This window comes from Felis catus, chromosome F1 (assembly GCF_018350175.1).
Source record: "Felis catus isolate Fca126 chromosome F1, F.catus_Fca126_mat1.0, whole genome shotgun sequence".
NCBI lineage: Eukaryota > Metazoa > Chordata > Mammalia > Carnivora > Felidae > Felis > Felis catus.
In genome coordinates this window covers 2,803,420-2,830,251 of record NC_058384.1, presented here as the reverse complement: position 1 = coordinate 2,830,251, position 26,832 = coordinate 2,803,420, and the positions used below count along the sequence as shown (strand labels likewise).

Sequence of the window (26,832 nt, the reverse complement as noted above, 5' to 3'; positions counted from 1 at the left end):
CAGAACAAGTGCTGTTGTATGTAAGACCTCTGTTAGATGCATTTCTAATGGCCCCTTACTCTGCCCCCTCCACCTTTCCTATGAAATATCCCTCTTCTACGAAAAAATACCTTTTAGGGCAGGGAGACCTTGTTGTTCATCACTGTGTGCAGTGCTCACCATTGTCTCTTCAGAATACATCGCTCTTTCTCTTTGAAGTGATAGGACAAAAAAAAGTCGGAGTCATAGTCTAGTCCCCAAGAGTGATGTCTAAAACCCATTTCCTCACATCTGCTGCATTCTTCGGTATAAATAGGCGGTAGGGTGGTCTGTAAGAGCTAGTACTTTGCCTTCAAGCAGCTTATAACATTTAAAAGTTTAAAAACTAATGTGACTGGATTTGGAGATTAGTTACAAGACTTAAATGTAAGTTGCTCTATGTATCATACAATACTGATTTTCCTATAGGAGTGTAGAAGAGAATCACCTCAGACTGGGGTGCTTAGGAAAGCTGGGAGTAATCAGTTGAACTTACAATGTATTTGCTGAAAACCCTGAGGTTAATAAAGAGTCCTATACTTAGGTTGGCTGAATTGGAGGTTCCATATAAAGCGATTGGAAATAAAACTAGTAAAGTTACCACCATACAGTTACCATGAATACTGGGTAAGAATTTGATCTTATAAGAAGGAGAGAAGGTTTTTGCAAAGGATAATGGCATTGATTAGATGATGCATTAGGAAGGCAACTCTTTATAGTGGTGTTCAGGATGAAACAGAAGGGAGTTTGGGGGAAACTGAACAAATGGAGAAGACATTATGGGAGAAGAATCTATAGGGTTCTTATAATTATGAATTAAGGACAAGAGATGACGAAGAATTAGTATTTCCGAAATTCTGAGTTGGAGGGATTAAGAAAATGGTGATATCATTGAAATAGGAAAGTCAGAAGAAGGAAACAACTTCGAGGAAGATAAAGTCAATTTTGATTGTTTTCAGACTGGGCTCACCCTAAGACATCTGGCTACAGATTTCCAATATGTTTTTGGAAACATTCCAGAAGGGTTAAGGTTAAACATATAAATTTGGGGATTTAATTTCTAGTCAGTAAAGCCATTAACGTTGAGATCTTTCTAAGGAGAAAAGGATAATAGTGAGAGCAGCATATAGGACACAGAGGACAACCAGGAAAGTGTTTTCATAATCAGCAGAGGGTTTCAGTAATAAAACTTTTATTTCCCTTTATTTACATTCACTCACGTTACTTGAAATAATCCTCATTCACTAATGTTCATTTGTGTGAAGTAATAGCTTATACTCATTACAACATACTATATTCCAGGCATTGAGTTGAAAATTCACTTGGACAATATTCTTTTTTAGTTATCCCAACAGTCCTATGAGGTAGGATTATTATTCCCACTTCATAGGTAAGGATAACAGAGTTAGAAGGGGTAAATGACTTAGTCCAAGTCCCGGAGCTGATGAGCAGTGAGCTAGGATTTGAACCCAGAAATCTGTTTCTGGGTCTGACTCAGAAATCAAGTTCTTAGTCACCCTACTGTGTATGTCCTACCTCCCCAACTTTTTAAGGACCGTATTTTAGATATCTTCTCTGTCTCCAAGTATGTCCCCGCATGATAGTATCAATAAATATTTCTGGATTAATTACTGTAAAGAATTTGGGAGGAGAGGATTAGATATGCCAGAATAACAACATAGACTGAAACTGGACTTTTGTAGTTCAGTAGTTATTTTAATAAACTGTGGTTTCAGGGGCGCCTGGGTGGCTCCGTCGGTTAGGCATCCGACTTCAGCTCAGGTATGATCTCACACTCCGTGAGTTCGAGCCCCACGTCAGGCTCTGTGCTGACAGCTTAGAGCCTGGAGTCTGCTTCAGATTCTGTGTCTCCCTCTCTGTCAAGGGAGACAAGACAGTCAAAGGGCAAGACAGTGTTGGGCTGGGAGGAGTGAAATTTTAAGGATTTGAGGTTGGAAACAGATAGCAATGATTCTGAAAAGGAATTGTTGTAGGAGACCCGGGGCCCAGTGGAACTTAAATGGCAGGAGTTTGTAACTGACCAAAGTCTTTTTTTTTTCTTTAACCCTTCCCTTCCTTAATTTTTTGTAGCCAATAAAATGGACCTAATTTTAATCTAAAGTTGAGACTTAACGGGAGACCACAGGAGTAAGGGAATGTGAACGTACTCAAGGTGTAAATAAAAACAAAATTACAAGTGGGGCGCCTGGGTGGCGCAGTCGGTTAAGCGTCCGACTTTAGCCAGGTCACGATCTCGCGGTCTGTGAGTTCGAGCCCCGCGTCAGGCTCTGGGCTGATGGCTCAGATCCTGGAGCCTGTTTCCGATTCTGTGTCTCCCTCTCTCTCTGCCCCTCCCCCGTTCATGCTCTGTCTCTCTCTGTCCCAAAAATAAATAAACGTTAAAAAAAAAAAAATTACAAGAGATTGTTTTTTATTTAAAATGTTGAACAACAGGGGGTGCCTGGGTGGCTCAGTCAGTTAAGGTAATGATTTCATGGTTCATGAGTTTGAGCCCCTCATCCGGATGTCTGCGGTCAGCGCAGAGCCTGCTTGGGATCCTCTATCCCCTTCTCTCTCTGCCCCTCCCCTCGCTCTCTCTCAAAAATGAATAAACGTTAAAAAAAAAAAAAGTTAACGTATCTGATTTCCAGAGTTAATGAAACACATTGGACTTCTTAAGTTCCTGGAATGTGCATAAACCCAGATCACTGAGCTGTGCTAGACACTGAAGCAGACTGCTGGACGCCCAGGAGCCTGGCCATTTAAATGAGAATGTGGTTTTCTTTTTTTGTTGTTAACATTTGTTTACTTTGGGGGGGGGGGGGGAGGCATGAACGGGGAGGGGCAGAGACACAGAATGGGAAGCAGGCTCCAGGCTCCGAGCTGTCAGCACAGAGCCCGACGTGGGGCTCGAACTCACGGACCGCGAGATCGTGACCTGAGCCGAAGTCAGACGCCCAACCGACTGAGCCCCAGGTGCCCCGATAATGTAGTTTTCTTTATCGCCACCATGTAAGTGTCTTTTTTGTATTCTAGAAGGGGTCATCTTCCTCCATCCCCACTTACTCTTTATACTGTAGGTCAGATCATGAAATCAAAAGGTGGTGATCCGTTGCGGTGTCCAGAGTTAAAGAAATTTGAAGGAAACAGCCTCCTACACAAGCGTTCTTACTATTTTCGAAAGCCATTTTCCTTTAAAAGGCAATAAAATTACGTACATGGATATAGAGCCTAAAAATATGTAACTGACCCGGCGGGGCAACGTCTTACAGCGATTTTATCGCTTTTAGCATTAGATTCTTTTTCTGGTCCTCCGGTACAGCGTCCCGTCTGAGAGAAGCAGATCCCTTGTCAGGGGCCTCTTTAAGATACACAGATATAGATACATGAATTTGACTCCTGGGGAATTTAAATTCTAAAAGCCGCTAAAGCAAAGTTCAAGGTTTAAATTCATCGGCTGTATGCATCAGATACATCTTGATTTACCTGAAATATACTTTTCTTATTACTATTCAGTGGCCTGAATTTTATTTATGAGAACAGCCAGCCTTCACAAAGGCAAATAGTGTTCCCCAGAGTGTATTAGAATACACTTGTAGACGTTGCAGATTTCAACTCCCATTTTTTATTCCTTTGTGCAGTTACAGCTTTCTGTAAACCAGTGTTGTTCATTCTTCGTGAGCACGGTACCTTCTTTTGTAGATTTTCATCTGCTGGCAGTCGGGACCCTAGTCTTGCCCTGGTTTTGAAGGAGATGTAATAAAACACAAGGTTTCTCTTGATAAATTCTGAAATGTGGAGTGTGTCTTATTGAATATAATTTGAAAACATTTCCTTTTTTTAATGTTTATTTTTGAGAGAGAGAGAGAGAGAGAGAGAGCGTGAGAGAGTGGGGGAGGGTCCAAGAGGGGGCAGTACAGAGGATCTGAAGCAGGCTTCTGTGCTGACAGCAAGGAGCCTGATCCGGGGCTCGATCTCAGAACCGTGAGATCACGACCCGAGCTGAAGTCAGATGCTTACCCAACTGAGCCACCCATGTGCCCAAATTTAAAAACCTATCTAAGATCCTAAGAGTTGCATCAGTCAAGGTAGCCTTAAGACAGTTACGAATTTCAGTCAACTTTGACTGTTTCCCTTTGTTATTTTATTGACCGTTTTAGAATACAGAGGAGCTTTATTGCAAGATAACCCTGATTTTCACAGAATATTCTACTTTAAACTTTCTAAATGTAGTATACTTCAGTACATCTAAAAAGGGTATGTTTTGTTTTTGTAAGATAAAATGGCAGAATCCAATGAATGAGAAATCTTTTTGTTTTTTTTAATTTACATCCAAGTTAGTTAGCATACAGTGCAACAATGATTTCAGGAGTCGATTCCTTGATGCCCCTTACCCATTTAGTCTATGCCCCCTCCCAAACCCCTCCAGGAACCCTCTGTTTGTTCTCCATATTTAAGAGTCTCTTATGCTTTGTCCCCCTCCCTGTTTTTTTTCCCCCTCCCTGTTTTTATATTATTTTTGTTTCCCTTCCCTTATGTTCATCTGTTTTGTTTCTTAAAGGCCTCATATGAGTGAAGTCATAGGATATTTGTCTTTCTCTGACTAATTTCGCTTAGCATAATGGCCTCTAGTTCCATCCACATAGTTGCCAATGGCAAGATTTCATTCTTTTTGATTGCTGAGTAATACTCTGTTGTATATATACACCACATCTTTATCCATTCATCCACTGATGGACATTTGGGCTCTTTCCAGACTTTGGCTCTTGTCGATAGTGCTGCTATAAACATTGGGGTGCATGTGCCCCTTTGAAACAGCACACCTATATCCCTTGGATAAATACTTAGTAGTGCAATTGCTGGGTCGTAGGGTAGTTCTATTTTTAATTTTTGAGGAACCTCCGTACTTTTTTCCAGAATGGCTGCACCAGTTTGCGTTCCCACCAACAATGCAAAAGAGATCCTCTTTCTCCACATCCTCACCAACATCTGCTGTTCCCTGAGTTGTTAATGTTAGCCATTCTGACAGGTGTGAGGTGATATCTCATTGTGGTTTTGATTTGTATTTCCCTGATGGTGAGTGATGTTGAGCATTTTTTCACGTGTCAGTTGGCCATCTGGATGTCTTCTTTGGAGAAGTGTCTATTCATGTCTTTTGTCCGTTTCTTCACTGGATTATTTGTTTTTTGGGTGTTGAGTTTGGTAAGTTCTTTATAGATTTTGGATACTAACCCTTTATCTGATATGTCCTTTGCAAATATCTTCTCCCATTCCGTTGGTTGCCTTTTAGTTTTGTGGATTGTTTCCTTCGCTATGCAGAAGCTTTTTATTTTGATGAGGTCCCAGTAGTTCATTTTTGTTTTTGTTTCCCTTGCCTCCGGAGACGTGTTGAGTAAGAAGTTGCTGTGGCCAAGATCAAAGAGGTTTTTTGCCTGCTTTCTCCTCAAGGATTTTGATGGCTTCCTGTCTTACATTGAGGTCTTTCATCCATTTTGAGTGTATTTTTGTGTCTGGTGTAAGAAAGTGGTCCAGGTTCATTCTTCTGCATGTCGCTGTCCAGTTTTCCCAGCACCACTTGCTGAAGAGACTGTCTTTGTTCCATTGGATATTCTTTCCTGCTTTGTCAAAGATTACTTGCCTGTATGTTTGTGGGTCCATTTCTGGGTTCTCTATTCTGTTCCATTGATCTGAATGTCTGTTCTTGTGCCAGAAAAATCTTAATACTCTTTAGAAATCATGTAAGTGTGTGTGTGATTAATGTTAGATTAAAAGAGTATTATTTCTGCAGTTCAAGGGTGAAATTTTACCAATTTATCAGATATAAGTAATTTGAACTTTCCTAAATGTGACCAGCTTTAATTTGTAGATAACTGAACAGTTCAGCAAACTTTTTCCCACTTGTTGACAGGCAGGAGTGCTGTGGGAGACCTTTTGAAAGAAGATATTTAAGAATGTGTTTAAATTGGGGAAAATGGAAGATGGGCATCGAGGAGGGCACTTGTTGGGATGAGCACTGGGTGTTGTATGTAAGCGATGAATCACGGGAATCTACCCCCAAAACCAAGAGCACACTGTATACACCGTATGTTAGCCAACTTGACAGTAAATTATGTTTAAAAATATATATATATGTTTAAATTTTTATCACTTTCACTTCTTGTAGGATGCTTTGAAAACGACCTATATCTCACTGAAGATTTTCTGTTTGTTTTACTTTTGTGCTTTGTCCGTATACGTGTGTATCCCAGGGTCAGTGATGAAAAGGACGCACGAGGGTATCTGCAGGCCTTAGCTTCTAAAATGACTGAAGAGTTGGAAGCTTTAAGAAATTCCAGCCTGGGTGCACGAGCAACAGTAAGCTCAGCGGTTTTGCGGGGAGAGTGATCACCTTGGGTGGGTCTGTCTAGGCTTTAGCGTACTGTGAAGTTTCTCCCAAGAAATCAACGAGTCCACGTCTTGGCCAGTTTGGGAAATCATAGCACATCGCTGCCTCCCTGTAATTTGCAGTAGGTAGCCATTGTTGGTAATAATGATGAAAAATAAACTCATCTGTATGTGAATCTACACCTATTTCTGAATCAATGAAAAATGATACATTGTCACAAGTCGCCTTTCGGCTCTATTGTGTTATTAGAGAAGGTTAGTGCCTTTAAGTAGTTTCCAGATTTATTTGCACTCCCGAATTGGAATGTTAGGGATAAAATAGGACGGAGCTAAAACCAGTCGTATTATTTGATAGGATATGCCCTGGAAAATGCGTCGTTTTGCAAAACTGGACATGTCAGCTAGACTGGAGTTGCAGTCGGCCCTCGATGCAGAAATAAGAGCTAAACAGGCCATCCAAGAAGAGTTGAATAAAGTTAAAGCATCTAACATCATCACAGAATGGTAAGCTTGGGGAGTAGACTCTCCTAGAATTATTTTAAGTTGGTCTAGAAGTATTTGGGGGGAAAGTTCTATGTTTAGCCCCTACCTGTCACTCTGCCATAGATCTTTTACAAATGAAGGTTCTCTTGGTGATAAATTTAATAATGGTAAACATATCTTAATTATCACTGTTTTTGCTGTTCTTTTATGTAGTACAAAAAGTATATCCTCTCCACAGTCTGAGACAATTACCTGATGAATATATTCCTTCAATCCTCATCACAACAGTAGAGCAAATTATACTCTGAAGAAATAAATGATACAATGAAAATCTTAATTAGATGGGATATAAACATGGTTCAAGAATAAGTCAGAGAAACAATAGAAAGTTCTGGTCACAAATCAACATATAAATAGAAAAATCCATTTGGTGCTGGAAAGCAAAGTCCCAAAGGCATTCGATCGTGAAAAGAAATACGGTCCCATAAATTCAGTTTCTAACGGTGTGAAGCCTTTTAGTGCTTCGACTGTAATCACTCATATTCCGAATCGAATCGGAGGTCAGGCACCCGGCACCCCAGCTGAATTATAAACTCTTGTTATGAATAATCCAGACATAAATTAAGTACGCGTTGCCTAAATGTGCTCGTGTGACACCGAAAATGGGAGAGAACGCTTTCCGGAGCGGGCGAGTCGTCTCGAGCCCAAAGCGCCGTTGGGTGCAGTTCCCCAGGTTCTACCTAGACCGAGTGCGCGCCGCCTTCTCCCGCCTGGGACGCGGGACCGTGAGCAAAGCCAAAAACTGTAGACACGCTCGTGAAAATGCTCCACTTCCGTGGCTCTGTGTAAAAGAGCCTCACCAAATTCTAAATTTGACCTGCAGTTTGAGGACATTTTAAAATTGAATCATTTAGCTCCAGGTCAGCATCTTCTCTAAAAGGCCAGATCCAAGGTGTCTCAGGCTTGGTGGGACACGGGGTCCCTGCCTGCTCAGCCCCGCTGTCATAGAGCGAGAGAGGCCGTGGACCGTCCGTGAACGGACGGGCCTGGCCGTGCTCCCGTAACACTTTATTTGCACAAGAGTAGGTGACAGGGCCGATTCGTCTGCCCTGCAGTGGTTCGCACTTCCCTGATTTGACATGACTGACACGGAAACCAAGAAACTCCAACCACGTACTTACTGTAGGATGGCTCCCTAACCAGCGATAAAAATAATGACGTTTTTCCTTTTTTTCCCTTATTGAAGTAAACTGAAAGACTCCGAGAAGAAGAACTTGGAGCTACTATCAGAAATCGAGCAGCTAATAAAGGACACTGAAGAGCTTAGATCTGAAAAGGGTATGAGAATGTGTTTTGCATCAATCAGGGCTGCTTCTGTTCTGAATCCGTTCTGTCGCACGAGCGTCAGCATCTTGCACGGGTCGGGGAGTTATTCACGCAGCAGCACTGGCGCTCACTGATGGATATGTGTATGCTCACGTCACACGCCTCACACACACACATGCACCAGCCTGGTCTCTGAGTCATTTTGTTGTGCTCAATATACATTGTTTAAAGAATTTCGTAGTAACAGAAAAACTCACTTTGCCGTAATTTGGACCATTTTTCTATAGCCGCAGACTGTTACACAAATAATATTTTTGTGATCGGAAAAAACTATTATTTTCATAATATACCTTACACTATTTTCAGATGTTGTAGGGGGCGTCACTCCCGGGGTCGTTGAGGAACAGTGTATGAAGTAACCAAAGATTAATCCGGTGTTAAGAGGCGGTTCAGGGATGAACTGTTGGGGCACTCCATTGCTTTCTTCCATGTCTGGTCCTTCAGTTGCCTGCCCTGTGGGATTTCTCAGGATCCATTCCCATTTTCCTGAAGGCCTTGCCTGAACAGTAATGAGTCTTAACATGAACAGGAATTCCCGAGAGCTTGGGAGTTGCACTACAGGAACTTCCTCCACTTTCTTTCCATAATGTGGGCGTTCAGAATGCGAAGATGTAATACAAAGAAATTCAGAATGTTATTTTCCCAGTGAAGGGATCCCCTTACATCCACTTATTAGAAATCCACCATCCTGACAAAGTCCGTATTCCTGACCGAATAGTGGACGAATTAACGGCTTTACGTCATGCTTCCCTCTAACTTCTCGGTCGTGTGACGCACGCTGATGGTTGGGTCTCTGTATCTGCTTTTAAAATTGTGGAGGAGAGGGTATCATACACGTGAAGGATTTGACATGAAAGAAAACCCTAAAAATAGCAGATGTTCGAGACATTTTTTATTGATGGCATTTCCTAGTGAACAAGAAAGGAAGGAACCCAGAAAAGGCAGATTAGGAATTCAGATTGAGCACAGGGCTTCTCACCAAAATGAGACTCAAGCTGAGTTTTCAGACATGAATGGTGGAAGGGAGCTACACTATTTAGTGAGCAGAAGACCAAGAATATATAAGACATGTAGGACCTGTAGCCTTGAAGGCAGTCTGTACAGAAAAGACACCCGTGCAGAGTATGACTCTGGTGTCAGTGGTGGCGTCATTGTTAGCATGGATCTAAACTTGCGAAAGAAGTAACTCAAGTCTATCACTGTGCTTTACGAAGACACGTTAACCTGCCCTTTGTACTTGGATTTTGAACATTGCAGAATAATCAAATTTCACTTTATGTTGTAACATAACGTACTCTACTGCTTAAATAATGTAATGTGATGTTTACATAATGAGGGCGAGATTGTTTTTTCTGCGTGTTTACTAGTATATGCCAGTATCTGGACAAGGTTTGGCACCTAATGGGCTCTCAGTAAATACGTATTGATTGGATGAATTTCTGAACGTAGTACATCATCTGGCGAGATTATTGTGAAAACCACACAAATTAGTGGATGTAACTTCCTAAGGATATGGAAATCAAAACGGTGTGCTTGATTGCTAGCATTTATCATTGCCTGTATATTTTAAGAATTATTTTGGAAATTACGCATTTAAAGTTAATGTCACAGTGAAGAAATATGCAGAAACTTTTAAAACTTCATCTGAGAAAACCGAGGGTTTGAGTGCCTCATTTCGTCAATAAAACAATACCTGAAATCAGATTGAGGCCTTGACAACCGATTTTTCATAACTAAATACATTTGTTGTATCACTACTTTACTTTCTTGTAAGAGGTCATGTATATTAGTGTATACTCTGTGTGCAGTATGAGTGTTTCAAAACAGAAACCTTGTTTGGTGATAAATTAGCTTAGAAGAAACAGAACCATATTTTAAAGAGTCTCTCAACCCTACCACGATTTAATGTGTTTTTATAATGTACTCTAAGGGAAAAGAAAGAAATTCGAGAACTCAAGTAAGTCAGGAAACAAGCGTGTCGTGGAGACTGATAATAATCGACTGTTAAGTGATATTTCAAGAAACATTAATACGTTTTTTTTTTTAAATGTAGAGTTAATAGGACTGATCAGCCTTAAAATGAGGTCGTTTGTGAACAGCTCTTAATAGATTCAGACAGGAAAGGTTATCCGTGAGAATGAGTTTAAATTGTTCTAGTTTTAAAAAACAGTTGCTGCTGTCTTCTAGGTATAGAGCACCGAGACTCACAGCATTCTTTCTTGGCATTTTTGAATACGCCTACCGATGGTCTGGATCAACTTGAAGTAAGTACTGAACTGTGCAAGTATTCTTCGTGGTCAGTTTCAAATTCAGGTTGTGATTTAAAATTTGTTGGCGGTGAAACGGTTTTATCACTTCCCACATAAAAGGACCTAGAATCTTCTATAAACAAAAGCCTATTAAGAAAGGAATATGTTCTGTATTCTTATGGAAATGGTGATCACATGTATATGTAAGAAAAATCTAAGAAAGGTCTAAATATGAGCATCCCAAGATTTAAAAGAAATTTCATCCCTTCCCCTGGGAGACAGGAAATGCAGAACAAATCCTAACTTTTGAAGTAATGTTGACACTTTTTTCTCCCAAGCATAGAGCCACAATTAAAAAAAAAAAAAAAAAAAAAAACAGTGTAAAAGGTCAATCTCAGGATAGAGCAGTGCTGGTTCTAGCTCCAAGTCAATTCAAGTTTTTTTAGGAGTTTACAATAGGCATACTTTTTGTTACAAGTATTACGTGGAGAATGTTAGGAAGATTCCATAATAATGAAATAGTGACTGTATGCCTGTCAGTTTCTGCTGCTTAAATTCTTTGCCAGGGGGAAAAAAAACCAAATTCATAAAGTATATTTTCGTCCCAGAAAATTCACGTTAGTGATTATACCTCTATTAAACAAATAATCTTGTATCTCTGTGCAGAGCACTGTTAAAGGTGCCGGAGTTAAAGTAGTGGCCAAATAGACCGCGCCCTGCTCTCCTAGAGGTTACATTCCAGTGGGAACAATTAGAGGCAGAGAGATCCCGTTGCTCCTCAAGTGTTTCATTTAATTTGATTATTAATGATCTGCCGTGCCCTTCACCGTATTACGTTTTGGGTACAATATATGCATTGTATTTCATTGCTCTGGGATAGGGATCAGCTTTTAAAAGTAATTACCGGAGTTCTAAGTTTCGTGAGCAAGTGACAATGACTGCTTTTCTCATTTGTTTGTTTGAATTAATGTCATTTGCCTTTTAATTGTTTTACAAGATTTTTGATTTATTATTTGTTCTTATTAAATTGCTTCATCCATATTTTCTATTTTTTTTATTGCTGTATTCGTTAAATAGGATTCCTTTTCTTCTTCCTCATCTTCACTGATTGATTTTTTGGATGACGTAAGTCTTTGATTTTCAAACCATCAGTGAATTGAATTGAAGAGTTTTGCCTAGTAATGCATTCAGTTTTAGAATGATCACACCTGGTAATTTACTTGTGAGACAAAATTTGCTTCTTTCTTGTCTGAAATGAAACAAAGGGTTTATTTTTATTAAACATCAGGAAGTGAATATGTACTTTGAAAAATGCTTTGGCCGTCAGGAATCTGGGTTCCCTTTCTTTGCAACAGTTCTGAAGACTGGAATGCTTATTTGATTATTGTCACTATGTGGATAAATACGTAAAAGTGCTCGTTTTTCTTTTTCATGGCAATTTCTGTTTCACGTTCCCCTTTGCAGCATTTTGCTATTTGATTTTTATGTTAGAAGTAAACGTCTGGTAATAAAATCAGAAAAAGTGACGTATTAAATCTTTCAGTAGATTTTATTGTAACATAATAATTGAGTACAAATCAATTTTTAGTGCTGACAGAATTTCTCTTCTAATGTGGAAAGTGATTTTAGTTAACATATGTGCTACATGCACTATAAATTGACTGCATTATCATTTTCTCTCCTAAATTAATTCTGCAGATTTGATCATTTAGAAGTCCCTAATGTCTTCACTCTCTTTACTGAAATGCCACCTGTCCGCGTTCTCTCTGTTCCACATTAAATGGCACAAAAATCCCTGTCATAAGGCATTTTGTTGTCCTGTTGAACATTTAACCTTTCTAGAAACTGGAAAATAGAATGGGTTCAGATGCAGATGTTCTGCGCAGAACCCAGTTTTTAAACCTGGGGCAATTTTTATGTTTTATTTTTTGTGTTCTGTTAAACATAATTCTTACGTTCAGAAGAGTACTTTGCATAATTTTCCACTCAAGAAAACTCTTGATCTAGGCTTAAACATTTTTTTAACTGATTTTTTTTTCTGCCTTTGAAATATCATACCAAAGTGTACTATTTTCCATTCTGAATGGAAACTATTTCATCATTCTTGAGACGGTCCTAGTTCACTCTACACTGTGATAAAAAGAGAACTCTCTTGATGTACAACAGTATTTCATGTTACCATCTACTGGATGTTTGTACTAAAATACTCAAGATGTTATTTCCATAGAAACATCATTCACTTGAAAGAGAAAGACAAGGAAGTTTGAATAAATTCTTTTAATGGTTCCTTCCGCTAGAAAACCATTTCCTTTCTCTTTTTCTAACAAACCCTTCTCCCTGCCCCCTCCCCTCCCACACAAAGCTCTGAATGTAGAACACGGGAGCCCGGGTGTCCTGTGGCCGACGGGCCTGCTACAGGGACACCCGCGTGGCCCCGCTCTGTCCGCTGCCACCCGGCCGTAGTGAGGAAGCGTCCCGCTTTGACGTTCCTCCAGAACTCTCTTGTCCTTCACCCACTGGCGCTCAGCCTGAGCTCAGTTCACACGGACCACCGAGTCTTAAACCGGCAGAAAGGAACGCCTGTTACACCGTGAAAAGGAGTTGAGTTCACACAGGCTGAATCTTTCTGATCCAGGCGCCAGCTCTTAAAAAGCATGGTCTCTGCTCCCGAGGTTCCCCTTCCCGCTTACTGGGTAAGCACGTAAGGTGACCCAAATCCTGCCTCCACCACCTTCCAGGTGTGTGGCTGGGAGCAAGTTACCCAACCTCTCTGCGCCCCAGTCTGCTGGTCAGAAGAACAGGGGTAATAACAGCGGTACCGACTCGTAGGTGGTTTGAGGACTTAAGGGAACAGCGAACGTGAGGCCCTCGCCCTGCTGTTGCCTTACTCGTCATAGGCCGTTCACCCCCTTCCCGAGTTCCTTTAGCTTCCTTTCTCGTCCAGGAGTCCGTTGTCGCCTGAATGTCGCCTTTAGCCCTCTAACCACCTTTCCACCCCCACCCGCGCAGGTCACCTCCCCTGAATCGTCAAGTCAGGTCACCGCTGCGCGGTGATTTTTACACATCAGGGACAAGGCCAGCAGTCAGCTCCCATTTTCAAACGTAGTTTGTCTTCTTCATATTCTACGGCCGGAGGCTCTTTCTGGTTGATGAGTACGACCGCTCTTCCCAGAGTCCTCATTCCGTTCACCCTCGAGGCCGTGGGAGGATGAGGTTTTTGAAAACCAGCGTCCGGTCCTCGGCACACTTGCGCTCAGCAGCCGAGACGCGAGCTTCAGTTCTCTTCGGCGTTTGGGATCTTAGGGAACAGAGTGAATTGTGATCTTTGTGCCCACGCTCCTCGGAGTGTTGTGCGGGGCCGCCCCCTACAGAGAGCAGACTCTAACCCTCAGCCACCCCGCGCGACTCACCCTCGTGTCCTTCTTCCCTGGCGTCGGCCTCATTGCTGCAGAAGGGAAGCCGGGCACGCCGCGGACCTGGAATTTGAATCGCAAGCAGGAACTCACGGGTTTAGGAAGGGATAAAGCTGAGGTGGAGCAGGATTGCGGAAAGCAAGTTTTCTTTGGCCTCCGCACGCCATCGACCTCCTCGTCTGCTCGCCGAGGCCTAGCGACCTCGTTCTGCCCTCTGGTTTTTTAGAACCAAACCACCGGCCCCTCCCCACCTCCAGAATCACCTTTGACTCCCTTAAGTTCAGAATTCAAGCGAATGCTAGAACCTGGGCACACTCAGAGCAGTTACCTTTTAAGTTGCACAGTTTACACAGGTCTTGCTACGCGTAGAGTTTCCAGTAAGCACGGCCTTGACGGCGGAGCAGTGTACGGAGGTTCCTTCCTTCCCTCTGATTCGGGCGAAGCACCTGCTTCTGTGACTCAGGAGAACTCAAGTGGTTGGGCTTTCCTACGTGCATAAGCATGAACTTCTTCTGAAAGAGAAAAGAACTTGGGATATATTCAGTCCATGCTTCTGGCCACCATTTATCACCGCCTTCTCCCATTAGTAAAGTGGGCGGTCTGCTGTCCCATTAGGGAAGTTTCTGGACTCTCAGTCTTTGGGGGAATAGGGAATTAGTGGCAACGGGGTACGACACTATTGAGGGCAGATAGAAGGGGGGTTAATTCATGTTAAAAGAAACTGACGTCACTCTGACCACTTTGTCCCTCGGGTCAGGCATTCCCACGTGTGGTGAGACACCAGTGACCGCAGGGTAGCCTCATCTTTTCTCCCAACCCCACACCCCAGTCCTAGACTGCCTGGGGTGACTCCATATTGGCCCAGCCTCCAGGTCCCGAACAGGGTGAGGGACAGGTGGAGCTTGGCAGTTTGGCCTTTCCCTCATCTGTTCCCTGCATCCCAGGGGCAAGAAGTCCAGGGATGACCACACCACGCTTACAAACTTCCCATCCTGGTCAGTTCGTTTTCTTCTTTTCAAAGGAACCAAAGATAATACTTGGCTTGACTGTATTAAAGGTAATGCTAATTATGGTCATCTAAATGAACCACTTGTTGTTGTATTTGGTAAACAGATTGTCATTTATTAAATCTGTGCCAGGTAGGTTTTGAGTTTTATTAAATTACGATTCTACACTCTGTTCATTTGGGCCAAGTTCACACACAAAAATGGGAATCGCCCATTTACCTGGCAAATGAGAATTTGCCAACTTGCTTTTTGGATGCTGTCTTACCTCTAGTGTGCCGAGGAAAGAGTAGACCAAGGAATTAAAGGTCAGACATAAAGGAATAGAGTTAGTACCATTGGTCCGACTGTCTGATCCTCACAAACCCTGTTTTCTTGTATCCTGGCCAATTCCGAGAAGCCAGCAGTCGGAGAGTATTGACAAGCTAGTTCTCCTACTCCTCGTTTTGGCCTCATATTAAAATCTGGCTACGATGTCCTGAACTATTTAATTTCAGTCCCGGCTCCTAGCTTCCTTCATTCATCTCTTCCCTGTAGAGATCTCTTGTCTCTCCCCTGGCTTCTCTTATGTTCTGTCGTCACCAGTCACAGAAATCTGAGGCTTTGCAGCATTGTGTCAGCTGGATCTGGGGCAAGCCGATCATCCATGAGAATCCGTGGAAGACAGAATTTTAAAACATACATTATAAACATCTTTTCATCCTACGACCCACACTAGGTGTAGATCCTGCTGAGAAATTATGGCATTTCTGATATTTCCTCCTTCAATTCTTTTTTTTTTTTTCTTACAAAACTTCCATCCATATGTTAAATACAACCCAACTTGAAACTCACGTTTCAGGAGATTGTCATTGCCCTTCTCTCATTTAGGCAGGATTCTATCTTAATTATATATACAAGATCTGTATTATATTCTCATACATTGAGGCAGTCTAGAGGGGAAACACCCATGACCACCCAGACTTTCACTCTTCACTCTCCTGTTTAAGAAGACCTTTGGAATTCATTAACTGAATCTTAAAAGCTATTTGCCAAATCCGTGTCTATAAGATAAAGTACTTCTTTTGGTTTCTGCTTGTGTGCCTCCTTCTACGATCAGCCTGAGCATTACGGTGGCGATTGAGAGACCTAGGTAGACAAGGCATAGTTTTAAAGGGTATATGATTAGAGATGAAGGCAACATACTGGCTTCTCCCGGGCTGTGAGACCAGTTCCACTGTTTGTACAAAACCGTGGTTGTGTGTCAATGTGTAGAAGAGAGGGCGTAGTGTGTGTTCCTGTAATTGTATCATCAGGAAGCGGCCTAATTTCCCCTTCTTGTTGAAAACAGAAAAACAGCTGTCTGGTTTCTAGGTAGACCCTTTGGGAAGAACATTATCACTATGATTTAGTATCATTATTAGCTTTATACAGTGCCAGCTGAGACCAGGTGTTGTCCTTCATACGCAGAGATGGTTTTGAGAGACATTTTGACTTGTTTTTAGTATGGTGGCAATGTGTGTACTTTGAACTGGTCATGCATTTTTTCACGGATTCAGCACACTCCCAACTCTGCTCTAGAAGTGTAGAAAGATAGCCAGAAAGTCAAGGATTCTCTGTGTTAATCCTTGCACGGTGGTAGCTCTAAGACGTAGCAGATGGAGACGTAGGCTGCGAAATGCTTATCATCTTGTTAGAAAAAATAAATCCATGGTTACGTGCTGCGCCACGTCGAAAGTGACAGGTGCCGTAAGAAATATTTCAGTTAAGTATTGCAGCATTTCAGAAGGATTCATTCAGTACTTATTAAGGATTTTGAAATGGATAGGCTTTATTACGATAAGCATGTTACAATGTTTCTTGCCCTGAAGAATCCGAGTCTGATGGAAAAGCCACATGTGTAAATCAATAATTACAACACGATTGGGAAAATCACACTGATAAAAGATATGGACTGTATATCATAGGAGTATAAAGGAGAGATACCTGACTGAGCCAGGGGGCTGCAGAAAGGCTTTCTGAAGGAACCAGTGCCTGAGTGGGGTCCCCACGGATAGATGAGTATGGTCCACGGAGTCCAAGAGGAAGGTGTGCTAGTTACACACTGGACGAAGAGACACAAATTGCTTAGGAATCTGCAGGCTTTCTAATCCCGGTTCACCGTTAACCCTTCAGGACACGGTGTTCAAGTCAGCCCCCTTCCCATTTCCTAGAAAGAAATAATAGTTCCTGTTTAGCGATCTGCCAGACTTGTACAGATAATACCGGCAATCCGGAATGATCTTCTTACCCTTCCAAGTTTTCTCTGGAATCTTCTGTGGCTCCCATAGACTCCGTTTGTAAACTCCCTCCTCTAGGCCCCCGTGCAAATCCTGTACGTCCCGCCTCCGGCCTCCCACAAAACTGTGCAGCAAACCTCAGCTACCACGTGAGGCCCACTGTTGGGGGCCCGGGGTCTTCCCCACCTTGTAAATACCTGACCCGTCGCAAAACCCCAGGACATGTTAGGTTCAGTTGAATATAGGGAGTTGCCAGAGGTAGAGATGGTTTATGTGTGTGAAGCCCTGCTCTTTGCACATCCCAAAGTTCCAGAAGCTTGGGACTGTTTTGATGCGGTTACTACCTGCTTATTGTTCTTGCTGTTTTTCCCTAATTACTGAATCTTCAGTGTCAGAAAGGTGACAGTCCCTTTTGACTTAAGCCTAATATCCAGTCAAGGCGGGTGGTATCGTTGAAGTAACTGTTTTGTTTTCATTCACGGTCAGTGATTCCAAAGGCCTAATTTAGCTCTTACCATTGGAAAGAATCATCTTTGAAAACAGTAAGAGTTTGGTAGGGAAAAGACCGGCCTGTGAAATATTTTATTAAGTGCTAACTGGCGCTCAGTCAGAATTATCTGGCTCCTTTTCGTTCTCCTGTTTCCAGTTGCTACTTCCAAACCTCCACAGGAAGGAGATTGTCCCTCGCTCGCTGGAGCACCATTGCGTGGGTCACTGCGCGGGGTCCAGCGAAAGCGTTATTGTCACCTTAGCCCGAGTCCGAGCCGCCGTTTCTCCGTTGTCCTATCCTCCAGTTTTTCCTGAAAACAAATGTACTTTGAACCTATCAGAAAATGTGTCTCTCTGTGTATGTTGATAGACTTTGTCTGTTAATACGGCGGGAGCCATCGAGAGTCGTGTGTATTTGTAACGTGTAGTATTCTCCTTTCTTTGTTGAAGCGCTCTCCGTCCTGCACTCCAGCTAGCAAAGGCAGACGTGTAAGAAACCACTGCACCGTGTGTCCCCACCCCACGCCCTCCTCCCTGTCTCTCACCCTTTTTGCCTGTGGTTGCAGAACACGCTCACGTCCCCGTGATGTGCTCTTACCTCCGCTGCATGCTTTGTGCTGCTGCTCTCGCTCTTGCCTTTCCGTATTTTCCTTTCCTTTCTTTTCCTTTTCTTTCTTTGGCTTGGGCCGTAAAGCTTTAGGAATGTTCGTCTACATTTCGGCAACCAAACGACTCAAATTATAAGGTATCTTTTTCATGTTTAGTAGGAAAGAAAGTGATTCTAAAGTTTGCTGTCTAAATCAGTCCCCTGCAGAGTAAATGAGTTTCTCAATAAGAATCTGATATGAGCAGATATGTGGAGATTTCCTAGAGATTTTAATTATGTAGAAAAAAGCTTGACAATTCATATTAGGCAAAAGTCGAACGAATTTGGGGCAAGTTATAGATCTTATTGGCTATAGTTTGACGTAAATCCGTTCAGCAGAAATCTTTGATAGATTTTTTTAATGTAGTTCAAAGGAATGTCCCTAAATACATTTATAGATTTGAAGCCTTAATGTTGATAGTTAATTGTTTATATTCTAAGGTAGCTCCAAGATTTTTAGAAATATCGTGACATTCTTTTTTTTTTTTTTTTTTAATTTTTTTTTTTCAACGTTTATTTATTTTTGGGACAGAGAGAGACAGAGCATGAACGGGGGAGGGGCAGAGAGAGAGGGAGACACAGAATCGGAAGCAGGCTCCAGGCTCTGAGCCATCAGCCCAGAGCCTGACGCGGGGCTCGAACTCCCGGACCGCGAGATCGTGACCTGGCTGAAGTCGGACGCTTAACCGACTGCGCCACCCAGGCGCCCCGTGACATTCTTTATATATGTATTGGTAACCAACTGTCAGCATCATCCTGTACTAAGGCTAGGTCAGGGTTTGTCAGGATTAAATGGGCTAGGCCACTACCTCTATCCAGCACGATTCTGACATGCCCAGAGTGGGGGATGTATTTGTAGAAAGGTCTCAATTTCCCTACATCAGCATCCACCCCAACGTCATTATGCACAACACACACACTCCGTAGTTGAAAAGCAGTGGGCTGGCTGATGTTTGCTCTGTTTTTCATATGCGATGTAAAATAGTAACATTAAAAAGGAATGCCTGTCGTAGGTGGAAGTTTTGAAACCTGTTGTCGGCTTCATAATCGTTGGTATTGGTCAGCACCTTAAATCCAAAATTCTTGAGAATTCTTGGACTTGGAAAGAGCTAGATCATGGAATTCTCTGGTTTATGGAGAACGCGGGAAATAGTAGGGTGGCTCGATTAACCCTCCTAGAGCACATGTTTCCAAACTACTGCTTAATAGTGAATAAGCAGTTCGGATACCAGTGAGGCGGCCAGTATGACTTCAACTAGTACTCCATTGATCAGTGAAGTCTTCGAAGAGATTGCTGGTTCAACCGATTTTTTTTATTATCCTGACATTTATAGGGTTAAAACCATTGGGTGCTTGGATTTATCAGATTAATCTTTGAGTATGTGTTAAGTATATCGTATAACCTCTAAAAAGGAAGACCACAGTATTGTGTGCCCAACGATATTAGGTTCAAATCATCAGCCTGTGACTTGACTAAATTTTTAACTGGTTTTTCTTTAACATGGTTGCAGTTCAGAGAGATTTTATTCGCTGGTTAAATATAGATTGTATCTCACTTGCCTTGCAGACTTCTAGGGGCCCTGACCCAGAACACTTCTGTGAGTCTTGGAATAGGGAGAAACTTCTGAGGGAAATAGCCGTTACAAGGTTCCTCCTGTTCAGTCTCTGTCTTCATCTTACAGGATGTGAATAAGCCTCACTGACTAGAGCCCACTGAGTGTTTCTGTATATTTTTTAAATGCAGATGTGATAGGCTTGGTAATCTGCTTCCCAGGATTTCTGCAATTTTTCCTTACTTATGTATCTGGCAAATTAAAAAAAAAAAAAACCTCTCTGAAAAGTGCTGATGTCTTGGAGGGAGCTGAGTGAAAAATTACCAGCTACTCAGCAGATCCATAGAAGCATCGTGGCGGTACAGTGAGGGGCCCAGTGGCCCTGGGAAACAGCGGCGCATTGCAGAAGGGACACAGGTCGTTACCATTCCTAACAGTGGCCTTGAATCTAACAGTGACGTACAATTTTGTTGTAGCCTGTGTTTTTAGACAAGCAATATGTAATACTTTTATAAATTTAAAATTCTTTAAGTGACTGTTAAATGTCATGTAAGTGAGGTATTACAGTTTAAGGTTTACTGGACTTTTATGTCCAGTGTGCTAGAAAGTCCCATTCTTTATAAATGGTGCTATTCAATTAAGCATAGTATAAGAAAGATTGGTTACGAATACTGTTGTTAATGCCTGAATGTAAGTGGTTAATGGAAAGGTCCACAGTGTTTTCATTAATAGAAGCATTGAATTTTAGAGTATTCCTTCTGAGTTTAGAACAGAGATTTTAAATAACACGTAGCTGAACTTTTTGTTTTCTGAAAACATTTGTAAAGTCTCCAGAGTAGATCTTCAAATCAATATGTGGAAAATAATGAGAAATTTTCATTGAGTACCAAGTTATATTGTTTGTAATTAGTAAGATTGCACTTACTTGTCATAACCTTGAGTAATTTATTATTTGCTTTAGGATGATAAAATATTATATTTGCTGTTTCCCAAATGATCTAGTATTTCCATAATACTGTTTTTATTGTAAGTTCAATTAGCAGAAATAATTACATCGTTGAAAGTTTGAGGTTATAAAGTGTTCCTGAATACAAAAAAATTGGATTACTTGCCACTTTGTTTCCAAAATACTTCTAGCTTAAAGGATGATGATAATGGGGGTTTTTTCTTAGAGTTTTAATTTTCTTAGAGTTTTATATTTACTAATGCAAAACAAAATGTTAGATGTAAGCTTTTTTTTTTTTTTTTAAATCTAGATCAAATCCATATCAAATCTTGGTATCTTTTACTTTAAAACCAGGTTTCTTATGGGAATGTTTTGCTTTTTGTATCTGTTCAAATCTGTAATTATTTTGGAGTAGAAAAGGCCCATTGATAAATAGTCAAGATGAGTCGTTTTAGTGGTTTTTATTATTTATCAGAAAACCATACTGCGTAACTTGAGGACTTCACCTAAAAAATCAGATCTGATCCCAGGAGAGGAAAAAACTTTTCTGTTTGACTGTACTGCTCTAACAATACGTTTTGTCGATCATTCAGGAGGGAAATCCTAACAGATTCAGGATACAGTATGGACTTTTTACATGGCAGTGTTATGTATCGTGGATGATACCTCTGATAACTCATTCCGTTTTCCTTTTTTTCCCCAAACGGTAAAGCAATAGGTAAAAATTACATTGGATATAGTAGATGTTTCTATTGCCTGCTCCTCAGAATAATTCCTGGAAGTGTGTCTACTTAGAAAAGAGAATTAGGTAACCAAAACAATAGGGAAAAAATCACATTTATGTAAAGACATCCCTCATGTTTTCACAGTAGATTGCAGCTTAGAAATGTTGAGTGAATGGCTTATACTATTAAGATTTGTTTCCAAGACCTTTCTCCAGATAGTATCAGAAGGTGCTGTCCAATAAATATTAGCTATTTATTGTTTTTTGCTATTTTTCTCCTTTTTATCATTCCTTCTACAACCATTTCCCCGATTAACGAATTATATCTCTGCTATTGGTGTGTATCATACTTATCAGCTTTTCCTGAATTATGAATTCAAGTCATTGCTTACATTGAATGCTATCCAGTTTTTCAAAACACAGAGAATTTAACTTCCATGATTTAAGTATATTACTAATGATTGTGTTATAACCATGATAATGGCTCAGAAGATAAGCACAGTTGATGTGCTGTCAATCAGTTGCTTTGCCTCCATGTTCTATGTGAATCATTGCCGGTTAATTTTCAAATTAATTTTAGGCTATCTGCAAAGTCTGCCTTCTAGTTATTGAGTATTCTGAAGGTTTAGTAAAATCAATTGCTTTTTAGTGGGTAGAATCATTAACTATAAGTGTGTTGGTAAGCTTGTAGTTATAGATAAAATTAGCATCTTGAGAAACCAGTCCTGTTGGTGTTAATGAACACTTTGATGTAGAAAATATAGAAGTGGTATTACGTTTTTCTTATTCTTACTGTTGAACCTCTTTTGAGATATTGTTTACATTGGCAGTAATGCAGAAAGGAAATGAAATATTTAAATCTATTAATCTAACAGGTATTTGCTTCCAACCCCTTTTAGAAGATCTGGGAAAATTTTTTCTTAGTTTAATATTCAAAACATTATTGCCACGAGTTTATTCTTCTGTACCAAACTTCGTTCCTTGTCTTTCCTAAGAAACACACTTTTGAAAAATAAAGTGGTAATTTTTAAGCTTCACTTATACATTCACGTATTTTAAAAAGTAAGAGTATCATCATAAATGGTATAGCTCAACTTTTATAAATATACTCAATGCCATCTCAAAATATTACTCAAATATGTTTACTTATTTTAAATTTTTTAAAATAAGAACTACCTTGATTTTGTTTAATCTCTGGAATTTAGTTTTATTTTAAAAGCATATAGTTCCAAAAAGTATGGTAATTTTCATTATTCTGTTATTAGAATTGGTATTGGGTTAGGTTTTAAGTCTAAACGTTTCCTCTTTTGAATAACCAGTTTTTACCTCCTGCAGCTAAGAAAATCGTTTTAAAATCTGTCCTCATTCCTGTGGTTTTCTTTTTTATTTATGAGTAAAAACTGTGAGGAGAAAAAGACTTTTTATAAGTGACAGTGATTCTAAAGAGGGGCCAAGAGGTATGTATTTGAAGCCTCAAGAGTTCCCATCAGAGTCACTAATTTCTGTCATCACGGATGAAACCCCGAAGGCATCATTTTCCCTTTGTTCAGTATCACACCGTCAGTGTCACATTTTCACAGGGTCGTGAAACATGATGGTAAATGTTTCAGTGACCAACTGTGGGCGGAGGCAGGGGGATGGGTGTTTAGGCGTGATGACTTCCGCGACGTACGCCTCCCCGATCCCGGCGCAGGAAAGTGTAAGTAACAAAGCCGCCTGCCCAGCCCCTGGCCGCAGCCGTCAGGCCTGCTCCCCCTGCCGCCGGGACCCCGGCTCCCGCCCTCCTCGCACTGGCACCGGGCTTAAAGCCGCTGCCCTCCCAGGTAGGAAGCCACTGTGTTAGCTGGTCAGCCCCGTTCGTCGGCAGCTTTGTCCTTCGTACGGGGCCTCGGCCCCGGTCTTCCAGTCACGCTTTTGTGTGACCGGCCAGAAGCTTCCGCTTTCTTAAGATGACTCAGTTCTTCATACTTAGCAAAGCCCCTACTCGGACACTTCTTTGAAACTTTTTATGACAGGGGCACCTGGAGGGCTCGGTCGGTGAAGTGTCCGACTCTTGGCTTCAGCTCAAGTCATGATCTCACGGTTTCGTGAGTTCGAGCCCCACATCGGGCTGTGCGCACCAGTACTGTTTGCATATCCGGTCCGTGTTCGTTGAACCCTTTCCCCCGCGGACTCTTACTCCACTTGCCATTACATAATCTTACGGAAACTGGCCGGAGGAGGTTTTCAGAAAGTGGGACCTTTCTGCCTTATTTCCAGCCCAGCTTTATACTCCAGATTGATGATTTGAATGGAACACCCTCCCCATGCCTGTCCCTGAGCAAATTTGTGAACTGGGCAGAAATCGTCCAAGACTGTCATTTTCTTCTTTCTTTACTCCCCTCTTCCTGGTCAGAGTTCCCTGGCAGGAGAGAAAGATAATGTAACTCAGGCTCCATGATCATTAAAGCCTTGAGTGGAGGTGCCTCTGGTACAACAGAAAGAACACAGAATTTGAAGGCAAGGGTGGGATTCAGGCCTGGGTCTCCCACTTCGTAAGCTGTACGAGCTTTCTGAAACGGACCGCATCGCCCGCTCCGAGCTGGGGCGCGGCCGGTATGCTTCAGTCCGAGTGCTCCAATTTTAAAATATTGAAGTGCTTTCCCAGCTGTGAAGTACATATGTACAGTCTTTAAGCTGACTGTTCTCTTTATTGACTTGTCACTTCCGATCTAAGCATTGTCCTTGCTGTACGGCACATTTGAGACAAATTCCCCTAACCTCTTTTCCAAACTGCCTTCCTCGCCTTTTCACTTTAAACACACGATCCTGGTCATTTTGAAAATTGCCAGACGGAACCAGTCATTGATCAGTATGCTCAGTCTTTAATGCTCAGTTTTAACCCAACGTCTTTTGAGTCTCTAAAAACATTCGGTTAAAAGGGTGCGGCTGAGTGTGAGTGCTGGCATTTCTGCCGCAGAATAAGAGGGCGGAATCGTCTGCAGTGACAGACACAAAGCTGATAAGTCCGTTTCTTTTGCCTGCAAGTGATGCCTGGTAGAGGCCCAGATCTCGTTCTTACAAAGGACAGAATTATCTCAAACCTGCAGGACATACCTCTGTGAAGTCCTCTGCACTTGTGGGAGATTTCTCTTGTGAAACACGAACGTTTCACGTGGACTGCAAGAACGTAGAGTAGAGACCGGCACGCAGAGTGAGAGGTCGGCAGTGAGGCCTGCAGCATGGAGGTACCCGTGGTCATCTTTCCCTCTGTTTACGGTAAAGCGAGCGGTCCTGCTTTTGTGGAGTGACGCTTCCCGGAGGTCAGCGTTCAGGCTGAAGTGCGTTTTCCTCTCTTCGCGACAAATGTTACCATGATTGTGCCTTACAGAAATTCGCTAAGAGCTGCGCGCTGTCTGAAAGTGATATCTTGGGTTTTTGTCGTTCCTGGCTTCTCCTAGACTGATCCCGTTGAGAACACGTGTGTGCGGAATCCGAGCGTCCGGGTTTGCATCCAGTCAAGGTCCACGTGTCCTCCCACTTCTTGCGAAGCTGAGCCAGCTAAGGTGCCTCCCCGGGGTAGCCCCGCTCTCCAGCTTGTCACTTGTCAGAAAGAGGGAATCGAAAAACAAGTGAAAGCCGACTCTTGTTTGACTCAAATATATTCTGTAATTAAGTCACGGTCTACTGGAGAGCATTGCGTTATTATTATAATGTAAATAGGACCGTAAAACAAAAGCAGAAAATTGTCCCCCCCAAGTTCAACCTAAAACAGACACTTATTTCATTAGAAAGGTAGTCTGTATCTGAAGTAGAGGACTGTGTGGAGCAGAGGGCGGGGTTCTCTGAATCTTGGAATTATCAGATACAAACCTCGGAGGCACACAGCCGTGTCAGGTGCCATTCTCAGATTTTAACTCTTCTGATCTGAAAAGATATGTGTAACTGCCGCAAAGTAGAGCTTAAAATTAAAATTGCCATTGCCGGCCGCTGAACAGTTTACTCTAACTGCCCATCAGCAGTAGGCATTCGGCCGTCCCCTGCCTGGCGGTAGCACAAAACCACCACGACCACCACACCAGTGTTGTTCTGCAGCCCACGTGAATGCTTTCAAACAGCCGGCTGGCCACTTTTCTCAGCAGAGGTCATTGTCTCAACGAGTCGGAAGGGCGTTGTGCCTCACTGGGTGCAGCTCAGATCGCGTCCGCTCCGCGAACAGCGCTGCCGCCGCCCCTTTGTTTCCGGTGTCGTCTCTGGAGCCGGGAGCAGATGGCCCACCTGGGAAAGCTGTCTGAAATGAAGGGACCCGTGGTTCGAGTCTAACTGGGTCTTTTCCAACCTGCGAGCGACGACCGCAGACCGCTTAAGTTGATGACGCTCTGCTTTGTCTCAGTCGTTGAGTTTATACGTTTTGACTGTTGAAATCTTTGGAGGGTAGAGAGAATAGCAAACGCCCGTGTGGCCACCATCCACAGATGTAGCAGATGTGGACACTTTTGCCCTGCTCTTTGCCAATTTGTTTTCAGAGAAAGTTGAAACACCCTTCCCTGTACCGTTCCCCTTCCTCCTTCCTCAGACGCGTCTAAAGACCCTGCCATTGATGTACTTTCTCTTCTTCAGTTTTACGTTTTACTTCATCTGTAGACAGCAACCATACCTGATAACATTTGCTCTACGTTTATGTTTTACACATAGGTTATCTGTATCTTCCTGTAACCGCTTTCATTCAACGTGATGCTTTTGAACTTTCCTCCTGCAGATACGTGTCCATTTAGTCCACTCGTTAAACCGTTACATCATATTTCGTTGTATGAATATACCACAACCATGTATGCATCCTCCTGTTGTTGGAAATTTGGGATATTTAATAATGTCATATTATTGGATATCTGTTTCCAATTTTTGTCATAATCAGTGCTGAAGTGAACATTCTAATAGCTGTCTGCTTTTGTGTGTGCAGAGTGTGATTAGCATATGTACCTGGGAGTTGAATTATTGGATTGTGTGGTATATGCATTCTCAACTTTAACTAGATTTTGCCAAATTATTTTCCACAGCGGTTGAACCAATTTTCACTCCCACCAGCAATGTGTGAGAGTTCCCCATTTTCCCACATCTTCACCAACCCTTGGTACTGTCACGCATTAACTTTTGCCAATTTGATGGGTATGGAGTGGGATTTTTAATTTACATTTCTCTGATCTTCGTGTTAACTCAGCATCCTTTTGTATGTTTATTGACCACTGGTGATTTGCCTGTATATGTCTTTTGTCTGTTTTTCCATTGAATTGTTTCTTTTG

The 26,832-nt window shown here is 41.9% G+C and overlaps 1 protein-coding gene across 17 annotated transcripts in view; it reads left to right on the top strand.

Moving 5' to 3' along the window:
- The window catches only part of CDC42BPA (CDC42 binding protein kinase alpha), a 321,704-nt gene that overhangs the window by 247,823 nt on the left and 47,049 nt on the right, over nucleotides 1-26,832 (top strand). For 5 of the 17 annotated variants that reach the window (XM_019821471.3, XM_019821472.3, XM_011290818.4 and 2 more), the window contains 6 exons: nucleotides 6,267-6,372; nucleotides 6,758-6,906; nucleotides 8,132-8,223; nucleotides 10,459-10,535; nucleotides 11,598-11,645; nucleotides 18,135-18,173. In XM_019821471.3, coding sequence (XP_019677030.2) covers nucleotides 6,267-6,372; nucleotides 6,758-6,906; nucleotides 8,132-8,223; nucleotides 10,459-10,535; nucleotides 11,598-11,645; nucleotides 18,135-18,173 — 511 coding nt within the window. Of the gene's footprint in view, nucleotides 1-6,266; nucleotides 6,373-6,757; nucleotides 6,907-8,131; nucleotides 8,224-10,458; nucleotides 10,536-11,597; nucleotides 11,646-18,134; nucleotides 18,174-24,993; nucleotides 25,099-26,832 lie in introns of all 17 variants that reach the window. The other 12 variants (XM_011290821.4, XM_011290820.4, XM_011290817.4 and 9 more) reach the window with 8 other exon arrangements.